At 45.9% G+C, this 16,891-nt stretch overlaps 1 protein-coding gene across 1 annotated transcript in view; it reads left to right on the forward strand.

The window, feature by feature from the left end:
• PTPRR (protein tyrosine phosphatase receptor type R) overlaps window positions 1-16,891 on the forward strand; it is a 192,455-nt gene that overhangs the window by 155,453 nt on the left and 20,111 nt on the right. Inside the window, exons 11-12 of the mRNA XM_068272751.1 lie at window positions 3,423-3,533; window positions 15,147-15,304. Of these exons, the coding sequence (XP_068128852.1) occupies window positions 3,423-3,533; window positions 15,147-15,304 (269 nt within the window). The remainder of the gene's footprint in view (window positions 1-3,422; window positions 3,534-15,146; window positions 15,305-16,891) is intronic.

Below are 16,891 nucleotides of genomic sequence, written 5' to 3' on the forward strand. Positions count from 1 at the left end.
GACCCCCGTACAGTATTCCTTTAAGCATATAATCAATGAAAAGTATGTTTCACTGTCACTGTTAACTCACACGTTTTCTGGTAATTCACTGCAGGCAGTGCGTCGGGGTGGCGTTAAACTGCACCCATCACAGTGTTAAGATCACATAGGTGGTACATTGCATTACATTGTTACTGCACCGCAACACTGTGAATATAGCCTTACACATGCAAGCAATCATTACTGAGTGTTTCAGGTGATAAATGTCTAGCAGGGGTACTTACTTTTAGTCGTAAATTCGAGAGATCAACACATCATAGACATCAAGGGCTCTTAATTTGCTCCAACACTGATTGCAGGACATACAATGTAACTTCACTTCACATGGAAAAACAACAAAAAAGGTACAATAAAGATTATGTTTGCAGTGTGCATTTTTCACAAAATAGTATATGACTAAAAAGATACAAATGCTGATACATTTATAATCTGGTATTAATTCATGTTCCCTGAAGAGTCTATAAATGGCACAGATCCCTGCACCAGATGATCATGGCACTTGTTGCACCCACACATCATGAATTATATCCCACCTATACTGTCCATACAAGCAAGTGTGTGTCCTTAATGCAAGCCTTTCAGAGAGCTGTGTAGGGATTAGGCTAGTCAGGGTGAAACAGTATTTTTAGTCCTTTGTTTTCTATGTTTATAATTTCCCTTTGATTCATTGGGAGGAGTACGGGCCACAGTCAGATCAGATAATGTGACAATGTGAACATTTCCACAATGGGTGGCAGCTGAACTTTTCAGTATTTTTCTTTCCTCCTAATCATCTATAAGTGAGCTTGAAGCATGTTTTTAGGCAGTGCTCAGATCAAGCCTATTACTGCTCCAAGCTCCAGTGACTCTCCATAGCTCTCCAGGTCAGTGGGAAATGTTGTACTGCTTGCATGAAAATGCATAACAATGATATGGAATGATATAATTCATTCAGCTGGTCATTACAGAGTAATGGTGTGTGAGTTTGAAAGGGGTGATATCAAAACCCTGTGGCAAGCTTAATGTATACCATTCAGTTTGCAGTGCAGACATAGGTGTAGTAATATAATGTTCTTTCTAATAATGAGGATAGATGATGAAGAGAATGTAATGTGCAGTAACATGCAGCAACCAGGTGGAGGAGGTGGAGGTTGTGTTACATTGGATGCACACGGGCACGGCTGAGCTCTTATAGGTCATGGTAAGTGAACATCATTAGCATTCTAAATTAACTCTTTGGACTCTGTTATCAACTACCTAAGAAAATGATCAAATACCTATGTACAGTATGTATCAAATACAAAGATTCTTAGTTTGACACATATGTTAATATTGTAATTTAGGCAGTGGGTGAAGCCACTGGTAGTATATCGGTAAAATTATTGATATTCTACTATTGTGCACTCATTAGTACTGATAATAACATAGCAATACTTTTACTATGACTTTACCTAACCCTCTTCTTACACTAACCCGCCCTCTACCTTCTCCTAACTCTAGCCCCTCCCCCTTCCTCACCGTTATCTGCACCAAAATCTTTGCTGATAAAGCGTCCCTCCGCATGTGCATCCGGTGCACAAATTATCCATTGAAGCCACAGTTAACATTGCATTCTATGCAGCGCCCACAATACCAGTTGGCTGCCGGCACCCAATGGCAGTGGACAGTGCAGAGCTTCAGACTGGCCACTAGACCTGCAAAAAGGTGGCTAATGAGATTAGACTGCTGGAGCTCACATCCAGAAGAAGCATACATCACTGCCATTTGTGCTATGTTGTTAAATAAAAACATATTTGATTTCAATGTTCCTGTTATGCTGATAAATACTTGTGAGCATGATTTCCATAGTGGTCTTCAGTGTACAACTCATGTGGGCTGGTATAAAGCGGACCTGAACTCAGAACTTCCTCTCTGCTCTAAAAGATACACAACAGCATAGCAACCTTTAGGACGCATTTCCACTATTGCGAATTCACATGCGTTTTTTGCATGCAAATTCGCATAGCAATGCAAGTGAATGGGACTGTTTTCACTTGTCAGGATTCCTTTGCATTTTTCTGTGCAGAAAAAATTTGCATGGCAGAGCCATCAGAATTCACATATCGCATACCGCTATGCGAATCGCATACAATGTATTTAATAGGAAATTCGCATGAGGTTTGGCTATGCGAATTTTCATGCGAATTCGCATAGAAACAATGGAAAAGCACACCAGCACTGCCATGGTTAAATTCGCATACATCGTCATCCATGCGAATTTTCATGCGATTTCGCATGGAACGTCGCTTAGACCCGCATGCGAAATTCGCATCTGCATGCGAATTTTTAACGCGGCGATTCGCACCGCACAAGTGGAAATGCAGCCTTAAAGAAAAAACATTTATTTGTTACAGCTGATACACATCATGTAAAAAATCTGCAGTGTGTCTACTTTCTGCTTTCATGGAAGCAGACATATTGCTAACATCCTGTGTTTACCAATTAGCTGCTCTGTAATGGCAGAGGAGATTCCTGAGCTGACACAGCTGAGGGATCAAATTACAGATGTGATTAGTCACAGATGAGTGGGATTAGACGGGCTAAACTCTCTAAATACATACAGGGTGCATGTCTCTATGTTTTCCTTCTGTCCTGTGCAAGAGTTTAGGTCTACTTTAATAAAGGAACTGTGCTGTGCTGTATGTGCTCACTTAACCTCCTTAGCGGTAACCCCGTGCTGGACACGGGGTAAACCGCCGGAGGGTGCCGCTCAGGCCCTGCTGGGCCGATTTTCATAATTTTTTTTTTTGCTGGACGCAGCTAGCACTTTGCTAGCTGCGCCAGCACTCTGAACGCCGACGGCCCCCGCCCGATCGCCGCTATCTGATGCGGCACGCGGCCCCCCCCAGACCCCGTGCGCTGCCTGGCCAATCAGTGCCAGGCAGCGCCGAGGGGTGGTTCGGGACTCCCAATAACGTCCCGACGTACGTCATCCCGCCTCGTCGCCATGGCGACGGGGTAAGCCCTCCAGGAAATCCCGTTCTTTGAACGGGATTTCCTGATCGGAGATCGCCGAAGGCGATCGAAGCGGGCAGGGGGATGCCGCTGAGCAGCGGCTATCATGTAGCGAGCCCTGGGCTCGCTACATGATTTTAAAAAAAAAAAACAACTGCTGCGCTGCCCCCTGGCGGAATTTTTCATACCGCCAGGGGGGTTAAGCTATGTAATCAGATCCAACGGTTCACGGGTACAGATATAAGGACATCACTGCATATGACTCGCTGTATGGAGAGAGCCGCGTGACATTTCAGTGCTCTTCACTATGGGTTATGGGCTAAGTCCACGCTTACAATACCTGGCTGGACATTGAGTACTGTTTTATAGGTTAGCTCATTTGACAATATTTACGGGTATTTTCTTTGCAGAAATGTATGCTGTACTGGCCAGAGAAGAGAGGAATCTATGGAAATGTTGAGGTGCTTGTTAACAGCGTCAGTGAACATGACCACTATACCACCCGAGTTCTCACCCTAAAGGTAATATAGTATTTGTGAAATATTGTTGTGTGGATTTAGTGTAATAATATTGCATGTAACGCCTACCCATTCTTTTGTTTAAATCGCCCACTCCATAGTTATTGGGAACCGCTAAAGTTCCAGTGATAGCATCACATTGGGCTTCTGTCCAGGTCCCCTTTAGCCCCTGGAGTTTAGCTGCTATGTTGTCATAGCAGCCTGTCCTCCCACTTCCTATCCCCCTTGTTCAGCTATTCGAAACACATCAGTATAACAAATACCCTTCCTGATAATTAATCCTAATCACCACTTTTAATGTTGTTAACCTCTTCCTGATGCTTAAACCTAACCATCCCCTTTAACAAGAACTCTAAGGTTTCATACACACATCCAATTTTGATTGGCCAATGATTGGCCAAGTTTTTTACTTGCATGTAGTATGAAAGCTTACCTACACAATCTGGTCATAGTATATAAAATCTGTTGGCCCTCACACTACATGGAGGTGGTAAAATTGGCCAGTGATAAGCCAATGAAAATTAGTGTATATGTGTGTGTATGCACCCTAATGGTTTCCTTCCCTCTTCATATTAACCCTTGTCCTTTCTTGACTCCTAGATAAAACCTCCCCGAATGTTAGCCTTTTCTTCATGCGTAGTATCTTAATTTAAGTATTTAATTTTAATGTATTAACAGAAAGCTAAAAATAACCCTTGAAGGTTGCTAATCTGATGCTGGCATATAACTGAACACTAGTCTCAAAATAAACCCTTAGCACTGGTGTTTTAGTAATTATTATTCATATTAATCCGTTGTCCCCTAAAACTTAAAGGAAACCTTGAGAAGAAGTGAAATAAAAGTTTTACACATACCCTCTTTCCCTGAAAATAAGACCTACCCTGAAAATAAGCCCTAGCTGGAATTTTGAGCATGCTTGAAATATAAGCCCTACCCTGAAAATAAACACGAGGCCGAAGTTAAAGAGGAGGAAAAGGCAGCCAGCAAGCGGGGACACAGCTGTGCAGTGCCGATTGGGCACTAGTGTTGGGCGAACATCTAGATGTTCGGGTTCGGGCCGAACAGGCCGAACATGGCCGCGATGTTCGGGTGTTCGACCCGAACTCCGAACATAATGGAAGTCAATGGGGACCCGAACTTTTGTGCTTTGTAAAGCCTCCTTACATGCTACATACCCCAAATTTACAGGGTATGTGCACCTTGGGAGTGGGTACAAGATGAAAAAAAAATTTAGCAAAAAGAGGTTATAGTTTTTGAGAAAATCGATTTTAAAGTTTCAAAGGGAAAACTGTCTTTTAAATGCGGGAAATGTCTGTTTTCTTTGCACAGGTAACATGCTTTTTGTCGGCAAGCAGTCATAAATGTAATACATATAAGAGGTTCCAGGAAAAGGGACCGGTAACGCTAACCCAGCAGCAGCACACGTGATGGAACAGGAGGAGGGTGGCGCAGGAGGAGAAGGCCACGCTTTGTGAGACACAACAACCCAGGCCTTGCATGAGGACAAGAAGCGTGCGGATAGCATGCTTTGTACCGCCATGCAGTCATAAATGTAATAAAGATAAGTGGTTCAATAAACAGGGACCACGCGGCAACGCTAACCCAGCAGCAGCAGACGTGATGGAACAGGAGGAGGCGCAGGAGGAGAAGGCCACGCTTTGTGAGACACAACAACCCAGGCCTTGCATGAGGACAAGAAGCATGCAGATAGCATGCTTTGTACCGCCATGCAGTCATAAATGTAATAAAGATAAGAGGTTCCATAAACAGGGACCGGCAACGCTAACCCAGCAGCAGCAGCAGCACACGTGATGGAACAGGAGCAGGCGCAGGAGGAGAAGGCCACGCTTTGTGAGACACAACAACCCAGGCCTTGCATGAGGTACCGCCATGCAGTCATAAATGTAATAAAGATAAGTGGTTCAATAAACAGGGACCACGCGGCAACGCTAACCCAGCAGCAGCAGACGTGATGGAACAGGAGGAGGCGCAGGAGGAGAAGGCCACGCTTTGTGAGACACAACAACCCAGGCCTTGCATGAGGTACCGCCATGCAGTCATAAATGTAATAAAGATAAGTGGTTCAATAAACAGGGACCACGCGGCAACGCTAACCCAGCAGCAGCAGACGTGATGGAACAGGAGGAGGCGCAGGAGGAGAAGGCCACGCTTTGTGAGACACAACAACCCAGGCCTTGCATGAGGACAAGAAGCGTGCGGATAGCATGCTTTGTACCGCCATGCAGTCATAAATGTAATAAAGATAAGTGGTTCAATAAACAGGGACCACGCGGCAACGCTAACCCAGCAGCAGCAGACGTGATGGAACAGGAGGAGGCGCAGGAGGAGAAGGCCACGCTTTGTGAGACACAACAACCCAGGCCTTGCATGAGGACAAGAAGCGTGCGGATAGCATGCTTTGTACCGCCATGCAGTCATAAATGTAATAAAGATAAGTGGTTCAATAAACAGGGACCGGCAACGCTAACCCAGCAGCAGCAGCAGCACACGTGATGGAACAGGAGCAGGTGCAGGAGGAGAAGGCTATGCTTTTTGAGACACAACAACCCAGACCTTGCATGAGGACAAAAAGCGTGCGGATATAGCAGCAATGCTTTTTGCCGCCATGCAGTCATAAATGTAATACAGATGAGAGGTTCAATAAACAGGGACCGGAAACGCTACACCATCCCAGATGTTCATTGGTCATGTTACTTGGTTGGGGTCCTGGAGTGTTGCGTAGTCGTTTCCAATCCAGGATTGATTCATTTTAATTTGAGTCAGACGATCTGCATTTTCTGTGGAGAGGCGGATACGCCGATCTGTGACGATGCCTCCGGCAGCACTGAAACAGCGTTCCGACATAACGCTGGCTGCCGGGCAAGCCAGCACCTCTATTGCGTACATTGCCAGTTGGTGCCAGGTGTCTAGCTTCGATACCCAATAGTTGAAGGGTGCAGATGGATTGTTCGACACAGCTACGTCATCTGACATGTAGTCCTTGACCATCTTCTCCAGGCGATCGGTGTTGGAGGTGGATCTGCACGCTTCCTGTTCAGTGGGCTGCTGCTGCATGGGTGTCAGAAAATGTTCCCACTCCAAGGACACTGCCGATACCATTCCCTTTTGGGCACTAGCTGCGGCTTGCGTTGTTTGCTGCCCTCCTGGTCGTCCTGGGTTTGCGGAAGTCAGTCTGTCGGCGTACAACTGGCTAGAGGAGGGGGAGGATGTCAATCTCCTCTCTAAAGTCTCCACAAGGGCCTGCTGGTATTCTTCCATTTTGACCTGTCTGACTCTTTCTTCAAGCAGTTTTGGAACATTGTGTTTGTACCGTGGATCCAGAAGGGTATAAACCCAGTAATTGGTGTTGTCCAGAATGCGCACAATGCGTGGGTCGCGTTCAATGCAGTCTAGCATGAATTGAGCCATGTGTGCAAGAGTCCTACCAGAATCCTCATCATCCTCTTGTGAGCGTTGTGATAGTTGTTGTGATGCATCATAGTCGTCACCTTCCTCCTGGTCTGCTTCTGCTGACCATTCGCGCTGAATTGTGGAAGTCCAACGTGCACCGCTCTGGCCCTCGTCAGTGGTGGCATGAAATTCCTGCTCCAACTCCAGCTGTTCCTCCTCCTCTTCTTCGTCATAGCTGCTGGGGCCAGCGTTCCCTGAGGCGGATGGCCTGATGTTGGTACCATCACGCTGATCGTTTTCTCCTTCAGATTCCCCCAGTTGCATCATGACAGCTGTTTCCTTGATTTTCAACATTGACCTCTTCAGTAAACACAGCAGTGGTATGGTAATGCTGACTGAAGAGTTGTCACTGCTCACAAGCAACGTGGATTGCTCAAAATTTTGGAGGACTTGGCAGAGGTCCAACATGTTGGCCCAATCGGATCCACAGAAGCTTGGCAGCTGTCCGGATGCGCCTCGGTACTGCACCGTCATGTACTGGACCACTGCACTCTTCTGCTCACAAAAGCGTGCTAGCATGTGCAGCGTAGAATTCCAGCGCGTAGGGACATCACACAGCAAGCGATGGTGGGGGAGATTGAAGCGCTCCTGCATCTTGGCGAGTGCCCCCGAAGCAGTACTGGAATTTCTACAATGTTTGGCCACTCGACGCACCTTCAACAGAAGATCGGCCACGCCTGGGTATGTCCTCAGGAACCGCTGAACTACTAGGTTCATCACGTGCGCCAGGCAAGGGATGTGTGTCAGCTTAGCCAACCTTAAAGCGCGAATGAGATTACTCCCATTATCACACACAACCATGCCCGGTTTCAAGTCCAGCGGTGCCAGCCACAAATCCGTCTGTTCCTTTATTCCCTTCCAAATTTCCTTCCCTGTGTGCTGCTTATCCCCAAGGCAGATCAGCTTCAGCAACGCTTGCTGACGCATGCCAACAGCTGTGCTGCACTGCTTCCACGATCCTACTGCTGCTGGGTTAGCGTTTCCGGATGAGGTACAGCTTTGAGATGCGTTGGAGGAGAAGGAGTCAGAGAGGTAGGTGCTGCTGTTGTTATCCAGTGGGAGGGACGGCGGTGCAGCTGTTTGCGGCGTGGGCAACACCCGCGCCGTAGCAGGTGAGGAATCGCTGCCAGGCTCCACAAGGTTCACCCAGTGCGCGGTAAGGGAGATGTATCGACCCTGGCCGAACGCACTCGTCCAAGTGTCAGTGGTGAGGTGAACCTTGCAGGCAACGGCATTCTTCAAGCTTCGGGTTATTTTGCTGACCACGTGCTCATGCAACTCAGGCACTGCAGAGCACGCAAAGTGGTAGCGGCTGGGAACCACGTAACGTGGGATGGCCACTGACATCATGCCCTTGAAGCTGTTTGTCTCCACCACTCGATATGGCAGCATTTCGCAGGCCAGAAGCTTGGCTATGCTGGCTGTTACTGCCACGGCCCGGGGGTCATTTGCTGGCAATTTCCTCTTGCGCTCAAACATCTCCGACACAGACAACTGAACCGTAGCGCTGCACACGGAAGGGCTGTTGGTTGTTGTGTTTGATGAACACTGGGAGACCTCAAGAGCACTACTCCGGAAAGTGACAGTGTCAGCGTCGTCTGATGTTTGTGAATGTTGTGAACCACGCAATGGCTGGGCTACTGCTGCTGCTGAGGCGGGTCTGGTGGTGAGTCTGGTGAACCCAAGGGAGGCAGTGTTGCTGGTACCCTGTCCTGCCGCGTTTGCCCACAGAGTGGGATGTTTGGATAGCATGTGGCGGCTCATGCTGGTGGTGGAGAGGTTGTTAATACTTTTCCCCCTGCTCAGGCGAGTCTTGCACACCTTGCAAATCGCCATGGTAACATCCTCAGTGCAGTCTTCAAAGAAAGCCCAGACTTTGGAGCACCTGCCTCCTTGCTGGCGATTTCTGTTTCCTCCTCTTTTGCCTCTCACTCTAACTTCCACGCTTGTGGTGCCTGAAATTGCGCGCCGCCTACCTTGTGGCACAAGGCGAACTCGTGCAGCAGTGGGTTCTTCAACAGACTCATCTGTGCTGCTGCTACGACAGCGATGTTCTCGTTCACAAATAAAATCTGGGTCTCTGTCCACATTGTCCATACCCTCCTCTTCCATCTCCTCAAACTCGTCATATGTCATTGTGGGGGCCGCCGCCGTGGAGTAGAGCTCCCCAGAACAACCTCTGCGCAGCTCACTCCAACGTCGTCTTCCAGATCTTGTCGGCCGACCTCCTGCAATTGCAACCCCTCCTGCCCAACTTGCTCTGGGATTTGGGTTTCCGAGTCCTCCTCGGACTCGCCTTGTATTTCAGTGCGCGGTGCATTTCCCACAGTTAATGGTTGTGAATCCGGGCACAACATTTCTGGCTGTTCCTCCATTGACCTTTCATAGGTGGAAGTTTGTTGGGCTGGGAATAGCTCCTGCGAATACCCCATTGTGTCCTGAGGTAATTCATAGGACTGGTTATCTGGCAGTTGTGTGCGTGGTGTCGCTGCCGGTTGTGTCAGCTTTGTGCCCACTGGCTCCTTGTAACTGGCTGAGGACTCGGACCTCGTGCGTGATGTGCTGGTGCTGCTTAACCCACTGCTGGACGCTTGAGAGGTCATCCAAGTAATTATCTGGTCCTGTTCTTTTGGATTTGTGAGGGTTGTTGTCCTGGACAACATGGGCGGTATTGAGTGGGTTTTCTTGGGTGCTCCCCTGTGGCCTGTACGTGAACCGTCAGGGGAAACACCTCTTCCCTTGCCCCTTCCTCTTTCACCGGATTTCTTCCTCATTTCACTTATCCTTACAGTACACGCTGACTGGCAGCAGTGACACAGAGTGTCAGTAAACAATGGTATATAGTCTGGCTGAGCTGTGTAAACAGAGTGTCAGTAAACAACGGTATATAGTCTGGCTGAGCGGTGTACACAGAGTGGCAGTAAACACAATGCTATATATAGCGTGGCTGAGCGAGGTGCACAGTGGCATTACACACAATGCTATATTAGTCAGGCTAAGCCGTGTACACAGAGTGTCAGAAAACACAATGCTATATATAGCGTGGCTGAGCGAGGTGCACAGTGGCAGTACACACAATGCTATATAGTCAGGCTAAGCCGTGTACACAGAGTGTCAGAAAACACAATGCTATATATAGCGTGGCTGAGCGAGGTGCACAGTGGCAGTACACACAATGCTATATTAGTCAGGCTAAGCCGTGTACACAGAGTGTCAGAAAACACAATGCTATATATATAGCGTGGCTGAGTGAGGTGCACAGTGGCAGTACACACAATGCTATATATAGCGTGGCTGAGCGAGGTGCACAGTGGCAGTACACACAATGCTATATATAGCGTGGCTGAGCGAGGTGCACAGTGGCAGTACACACAATGCTATATATAGCGTGGCTGAGCGAGGTGCACAGTGGCAGTACACACAATGCTATATTAGTCAGGCTAAGCCGTGTACACAGAGTGTCAGAAAACACAATGCTATATATATAGCGTGGCTGAGCGAGGTGCACAGTGGCAGTACACACAATGCTATATATAGCGTGGCTGAGCGAGGTGCACAGTGGCAGTACACACAATGCTATATATAGCGTGGCTGAGCGAGGTTCACAGTGGCAGTACACACAATGCTATATATAGCGTGGCTGAGCGAGGTGCACAGTGGCAGTACACACAATGCTATATTAGTCAGGCTAAGCCGTGTACACAGAGTGTCAGAAAACACAATGCTATATATATAGCGTGGCTGAGCGAGGTGCACAGTGGCAGTACACACAATGCTATATATAGCGTGGCTGAGCGAGGTGCACAGTGGCAGTACACACAATGCTATATATAGCGTGGCTGAGCGAGGTGCACAGTGGCAGTACACACAATGCTATATATAGCGTGGCTGAGCGAGGTGCACAGTGGCAGTACACACAATGCTATATTAGTCAGGCTAAGCCGTGTACACAGAGTGTCAGAAAACACAATGCTATATATATAGCGTGGCTGAGCGAGGTGCACAGTGGCAGTACACACAATGCTATATATAGCGTGGCTGAGCGAGGTGCACAGTGGCAGTACACACAATGCTATATATAGCGTGGCTGAGCGAGGTGCACAGTGGCAGTACACACAATGCTATATTAGTCAGGCTAAGCCGTGTACACAGAGTGTCAGAAAACACAATGCTATATGTATAGCGTGGCTGAGCGAGGTACACAGTGGCAGTAAACAATGCTATATATAGTGTGGCTGAGCGAGCGGTGTACTACTGTTCCCAGCAGCGACACACAATGACTGGGGGGGACCCTGGCTAGCGTGGCTGGAGAGCGAACTACCCTGCCTGCCTACCCAAAGCTAAACCCACAGACAAATGGCGGAGATATGACGTGGTTCGGGTATTTATTTACCCGAACCATGTGACCGTTCGGCCAATCAGAGCGCGTTCGGGCCCGAACCACGTGACCCGTTCGGCCAATCACAGCGCTAGCCGAACGTTCGGGGAACGTTCGGCCATGCGCTCTTAGTTCGGCCATGTGGCCGAACGGTTTGGCCGAGCACCGTCAGGTGTTCGGCCGAACTCGAACATCACCCGAACAGGGTGATGTTCTGCAGAACCCGAACAGTGGCGAACACTGTTCGCCCAACACTATTGGGCACCAGTCCTGTTATTCCAGCACACAGCAAGGTTATTAGCTGTGTGCAGGGATGACAGGGCAGGTGTTTGATCAGTATAGCAGCATACCTTTAAATCCAGGAACAGCACAGTATAAAGGGACAGGAAATGGTTTGCTGAGAGACACTTCCTGATAGAAATATGAGACATCCCTGAAAATAAGCCCTGAGTACCTGAGGCTTCTTCCAGCCCTCTCCGCATGGATCACTCCCACAACGTCTTCCTCCGCCTCCTCGCTTATTTGGTAGAAGCCCCATGAGCTTGGCCAGGTTGGGGCATATTGCGCATGCACGGCCTGTCTACGTGCTTGCGTCTCGCCACACTCCGTTTCACTCTCATCAGGACTCTGCATAGGGAAGGTGGGAGGGAGGCACTTGGGGAGGGGAGTGAGCCACCTTTCCATCATCAGGTGCCTGTAGGCACGTGCCTACAGTGCCTTACGGTAAATCCAGCCCTGCATATACATACACATTCATTTTCATAGAACGTCAAAAGGCATCAACTATTCAGTCCCTTCAAGACATTTCCCTCTGATCGGACCCTATGCTAACACTAACCCTGTACCAGGTAGAACAATGCTGGCTGGTGTCTTGTACATTATACCACAATAAGAAGAGCATGTATCTGAACTATTGGCCTGTAGGGTGTAGGGAAGCTTAGCATAGGGTTCATTGGGAGGGAAACACTTTGCTGCCTGGCTTAAGAACATTTCTGAACACTTCAGTGAAGTGAGAATCACTATTGTAAATACCGCCAGAAGGGCATTTGTCACTGTGTGTGGAAACATCCACTGTGTGTATAAGTTTTAGTTCGCAATATCAATGTGTGTTGTATTGGCTCAGTACTCTTCAATTTATTTATTAATGACCTAGTAAATTAAGTAGAAAGTAATGTTGCAATTTTTGCAGATGATACAAAATTGTGCAGAATTTTCAACTCTCGGGAGGATAGTGACATATTGCAGAAGAATCTGGATAGGATGGCTATATGGGCACATAAATGGCAGATAAAAATTCAATGTTGAAAAATGTAAAGTCATGCATTTTGGATGTACCAATTATCTAGCACCATACAAAATAAATGGGATACAGAAGGGGACGTCAAACTTGGAGAAGGACTTAGAAGTACTCATTGACAACAAGTCAAATAATCGTATTCAATGCCAAACTGCTACAGCTAAAGCAAATACAATTTTGGGATGCATTAAAAGGGAAATAAAAACGTGGGATGCTAGCATACTACCCCTGTTTAACTCCATAGTAAGGCCTCATCAACAAAATTGATCAGAGGGATGGAAGGTCTCACTTACCAAACAAGGTTAGATCAACTGGGCTTATTTAGTCTGGAGAATAGATGCCTAAGAGGAGAGCTAATTAACATGTATAAATACATCAGAGGGCAATAGAAAAACTTGGCAGATAACCTTTTTGCCCCTAGGCTTGTGCAAGGAACAGGGGGCATGATCTGGGCATAGAGGAAAAAAGTTTTAGCCATTTATTAAGCAAATGTCTCTTTACAGTAAGAGTGATTAAAATGTGGAATGTATTACCACAGGAAGTAGTTGTAGCAAATTCTATATCTGTGTTAAAGGGGGCTTAAATGCTTTTCTTGCATTGAAAGACATCCATAGCTATAATTACTAGGTAATGTCCAGTGGTTTTGATCCAGGGATTTTATCTGAATGCCATCTGGAGTCGGGAAGGATTTCTTTCTCTTTTGGGGCTTATTGGACCATGCCTTGTAAGGGTTTTTTACCTTCCTTTGCATCAACTGGGATATGTGAGGTTGTATGTTAGTGTTGTACCTTATTTTCTGGTTAAACTCATTGGATGTATGTCTTTTTTTAACCTAAATAATAATGTTTTATTGGGTCACAATTTAACCTATTTAACCATTTATGCCTCCAGGACGTAGTACCTAAGTCCAGGAGGCCACGTGCGCGTCCACGCGCTCCCGCGGCCGATCGCGCGCGTGCACGCGCACTCCCGGCCGCGGATTCGGTAGCCCAGGAATCAATGTATCGGGCTATGGTGCCCGATCACTGATTCCTCTCCCCCGCTGAAAAAGCGTCAGCTTCTCTCGAAAGCTACGCTTTTTCTGAAGCTCTGTCGCTCTAAGCGTACATTGTACGCTTAGAGTGACGTCATGTAAACAAACTCAAGATTGCCATCTTGTGGCCAAAAAGTAAAACTACAAGTAACAGTAAAAAAACATTACAATACACAAATATTTCCCCAAATAAAACACTATTTATATCCCACCCTCCCAAAAATGTCCACATAAAATGTTTAATAAAAAAAAACAAAACATTACTATAAAAAAACAACACATAAATATTTACCTAAGGGTCTAACCTTTTTAAATATCTATGTAAAGATGAAATATTTCTCTCTATTTTTTTTTTTATAAGCTTGTAAATAGTGATGGATGCAAAACGGAAAAAATGCTCTTTTATTTCCAAATAAAATATTGTCACGATACATTGTGATAGGGACATAAATTAAATGGTGAAATAACTGTGACATATGGGCAAATACAATACGTGGGTTTTAATTATGGAGGCATGTTTTATTTTAAAGCTATAATGGCCGAAAACTGACAAATAATGAATTTTCTCATTTTTTTTCTTATTCTTACTGTTAAAATGCATTTACAGTAAGGTAGCTCTTAGCAAAATGTACCCCCCAAAGAAAGCCTAATTGGTGGCCGAAAAAACAAGATATAGATCAGTTGATTGTGATAAGTAGTGATAAAGTTATAGGCTAATGAATAGGAGGTGAACATTGCTCGGATGCATAAAGTGAAAACGACTGAAGGCTTAACTGGTTAAGGTCCACAGAGAAATGTGCAAATTTTTGCGGATTTGTTTTCCTAAAGTCAATGCCAAATGCTAATATCAAAATGAATGGCAGTCATCTGAAATGATGTGGCTTACATTAGCCTCTTGCTTTAGTTCCTTTTTAAATATGGTAGCGTAAGATTTCTTTAATTTTAAATGCAGAGTTCTTAGTTATAACAACAATAACATTTCTATAGGACTTTTCTTCCATAGGACTCAAAGCGTTTAGGCTTTCTCAGATTTAGTAGTTGGGAGGAGTAGGATGAAGTATTCACACAACAAAAATTGTATTTCTGCAAATGCCAAACTGAACTATTTCTGCAAAATGCCAAACTAGTTATATGTTCTTTGCCAAAACCATACAACATTTTTCCATAATCAGCTATCTCTCACTACTCTCAGTTATCCTATATGTAGTTAATGTAATAGAACAGGCTGTTCATTATGGCAGCAGGGCTATTTTTAGGCATAGGCAAAAGCATAGGCAAACAAGGCAGACGCCTATCGTGACACCTGTCAGAGGGAGAACCACAGAGCTAATCTTAGCACACTGTGCTTTATGGAATTCTTTTGTAGGGGGGCTCAGTGATTTCTAGTTACGCCCCTGATTGAGTGTTAATAATAGCAACCATTTCTTTTTCTTACAGCAAGGAAGTCAGTCCCGCACTGTTAAGCATTACTGGTACACCTCGTGGCCTGATCACAAGACCCCAGACAGTGCGCAGCCTCTGCTTCAACTAATGCTAGATGTGGAAGATGATAGGAAATCATTCACTGGTAGAGGACCCGTGGTAGTGCACTGCAGGTAATGCTTAGTCAGTAATCTCTCCTGTCTTTTGCATCGTCATAGCATCAGCAGTGACTGTACTCATCTACCGACCAAATAGTTACTGCAATTTTATGCTTTGTGCACTTATCTGATTTTGCTTTTTATACACACACACACACACACACACACACACACACACACACACACACACACACACACACACACACACACACACACACACACACACACACACACACACACACACACACACACACACACACACACACACACACATATATATATATACAGTATATGTATGTATTTAAAAAAAAAATCTGGACATAGCACTATGCAGGGGTCACAGCTGAAGCAGCAGGGATTTTCAAGAGGGGGATTCCTGAAAGGTCTCCCTCAGCCACGCACAATACAGTATAATAATATGGTAGGACATCATGCTAGGTACACATAATGCAATTTCCCATCCAACTGACCTACTGACAACGGGATTGATCAGGAGCAGTGAAAACAGATAATAATAAGGACAGCCGACATTGTTAATGAAGGGAAAGTGAAGCATTCACCCAGCAGGGGCACATGGCTGTGCTCATACCTGGCTTTGAGCTCTGTAAAGTTCCCCAGAGCTGCTCCATGCTATGTACACATTCCTGCTCCATCCAAAGTCAACTGTAGCAGGGAAAGAAAAGGGGCAATGCTGTGAGATGCAGGATACGTGCAGATATTCTGGTGTTTCAACTTATGCCTGTCCCCAGACACTGTCCAGGACCTGCTCTGAGGGGGGATTCTGGGCAGCTGTAATCCCCCCTGCATTTGCCTATGAGCATATTAAATCACACCTTAAGTATGTAAAAACTTTAAGTTTGAAAAGCTGGTGGGTCAGAGCACTTACTACTGACCATCCTCCTTGTGCTCATTCCTTCTGTTACCCACTCCTAGAAGTTTCTGCTCCACAACCTTCTGGAAATTCACAGGGCAATGAACAAGAGATTCTAAACTGTACATCTGTGACTTACAACGTGCAAAAGAAAATGCTTGTGCACATCTTCTTTCTTTCATGCACAAGCGCTTCCCTTTACTGGGCATGTGTGGTTTTAAACTCACAAATCCCCTATTCAAAAGTGCTTGTGCAGGGCCATAGGTGCTTCCTGGATAATATTTGCCATAGGCCTCTTGCGCACTACATGCGATTCTGATTTGCGAATTTTAATCAATTTTCACATACAATTTAGATTTCCGATTATTAATCGGTACTGCAAGCTGCGTTTTTTTCTGCGTTTTTTCTTTTGATAATCCGGGGAAAATTGGAATTGCAAATCGGAATCGCAAATTGGATTTGCAGTGTGCAGGGAGCCTTAGAGGTCAGGGTTGGGAGGACCATGAAGAAAATGAGTCGCAGGAGCAGTTTCAGCAGTAAGTTATTTAACTCACCATGGGCTTAATTTAAAAAGTAATTTTTGGCTTAAGGTGTACTTTATAGTATGCCTGAACACAGTGTTACAAAAAGTCGATTTTTTACTTACCTTGGGCCTCTTCCAGTTACCCCATCCCCCTTCACCGTACTTCTTCAGGTTCCTCAGTGTACATGTGCAGTAAGGTAGCAAAAGA

This window comes from Hyperolius riggenbachi, chromosome 3, assembly GCF_040937935.1.
Source record: "Hyperolius riggenbachi isolate aHypRig1 chromosome 3, aHypRig1.pri, whole genome shotgun sequence".
In the NCBI taxonomy this organism is placed as follows: domain Eukaryota; kingdom Metazoa; phylum Chordata; class Amphibia; order Anura; family Hyperoliidae; genus Hyperolius; species Hyperolius riggenbachi.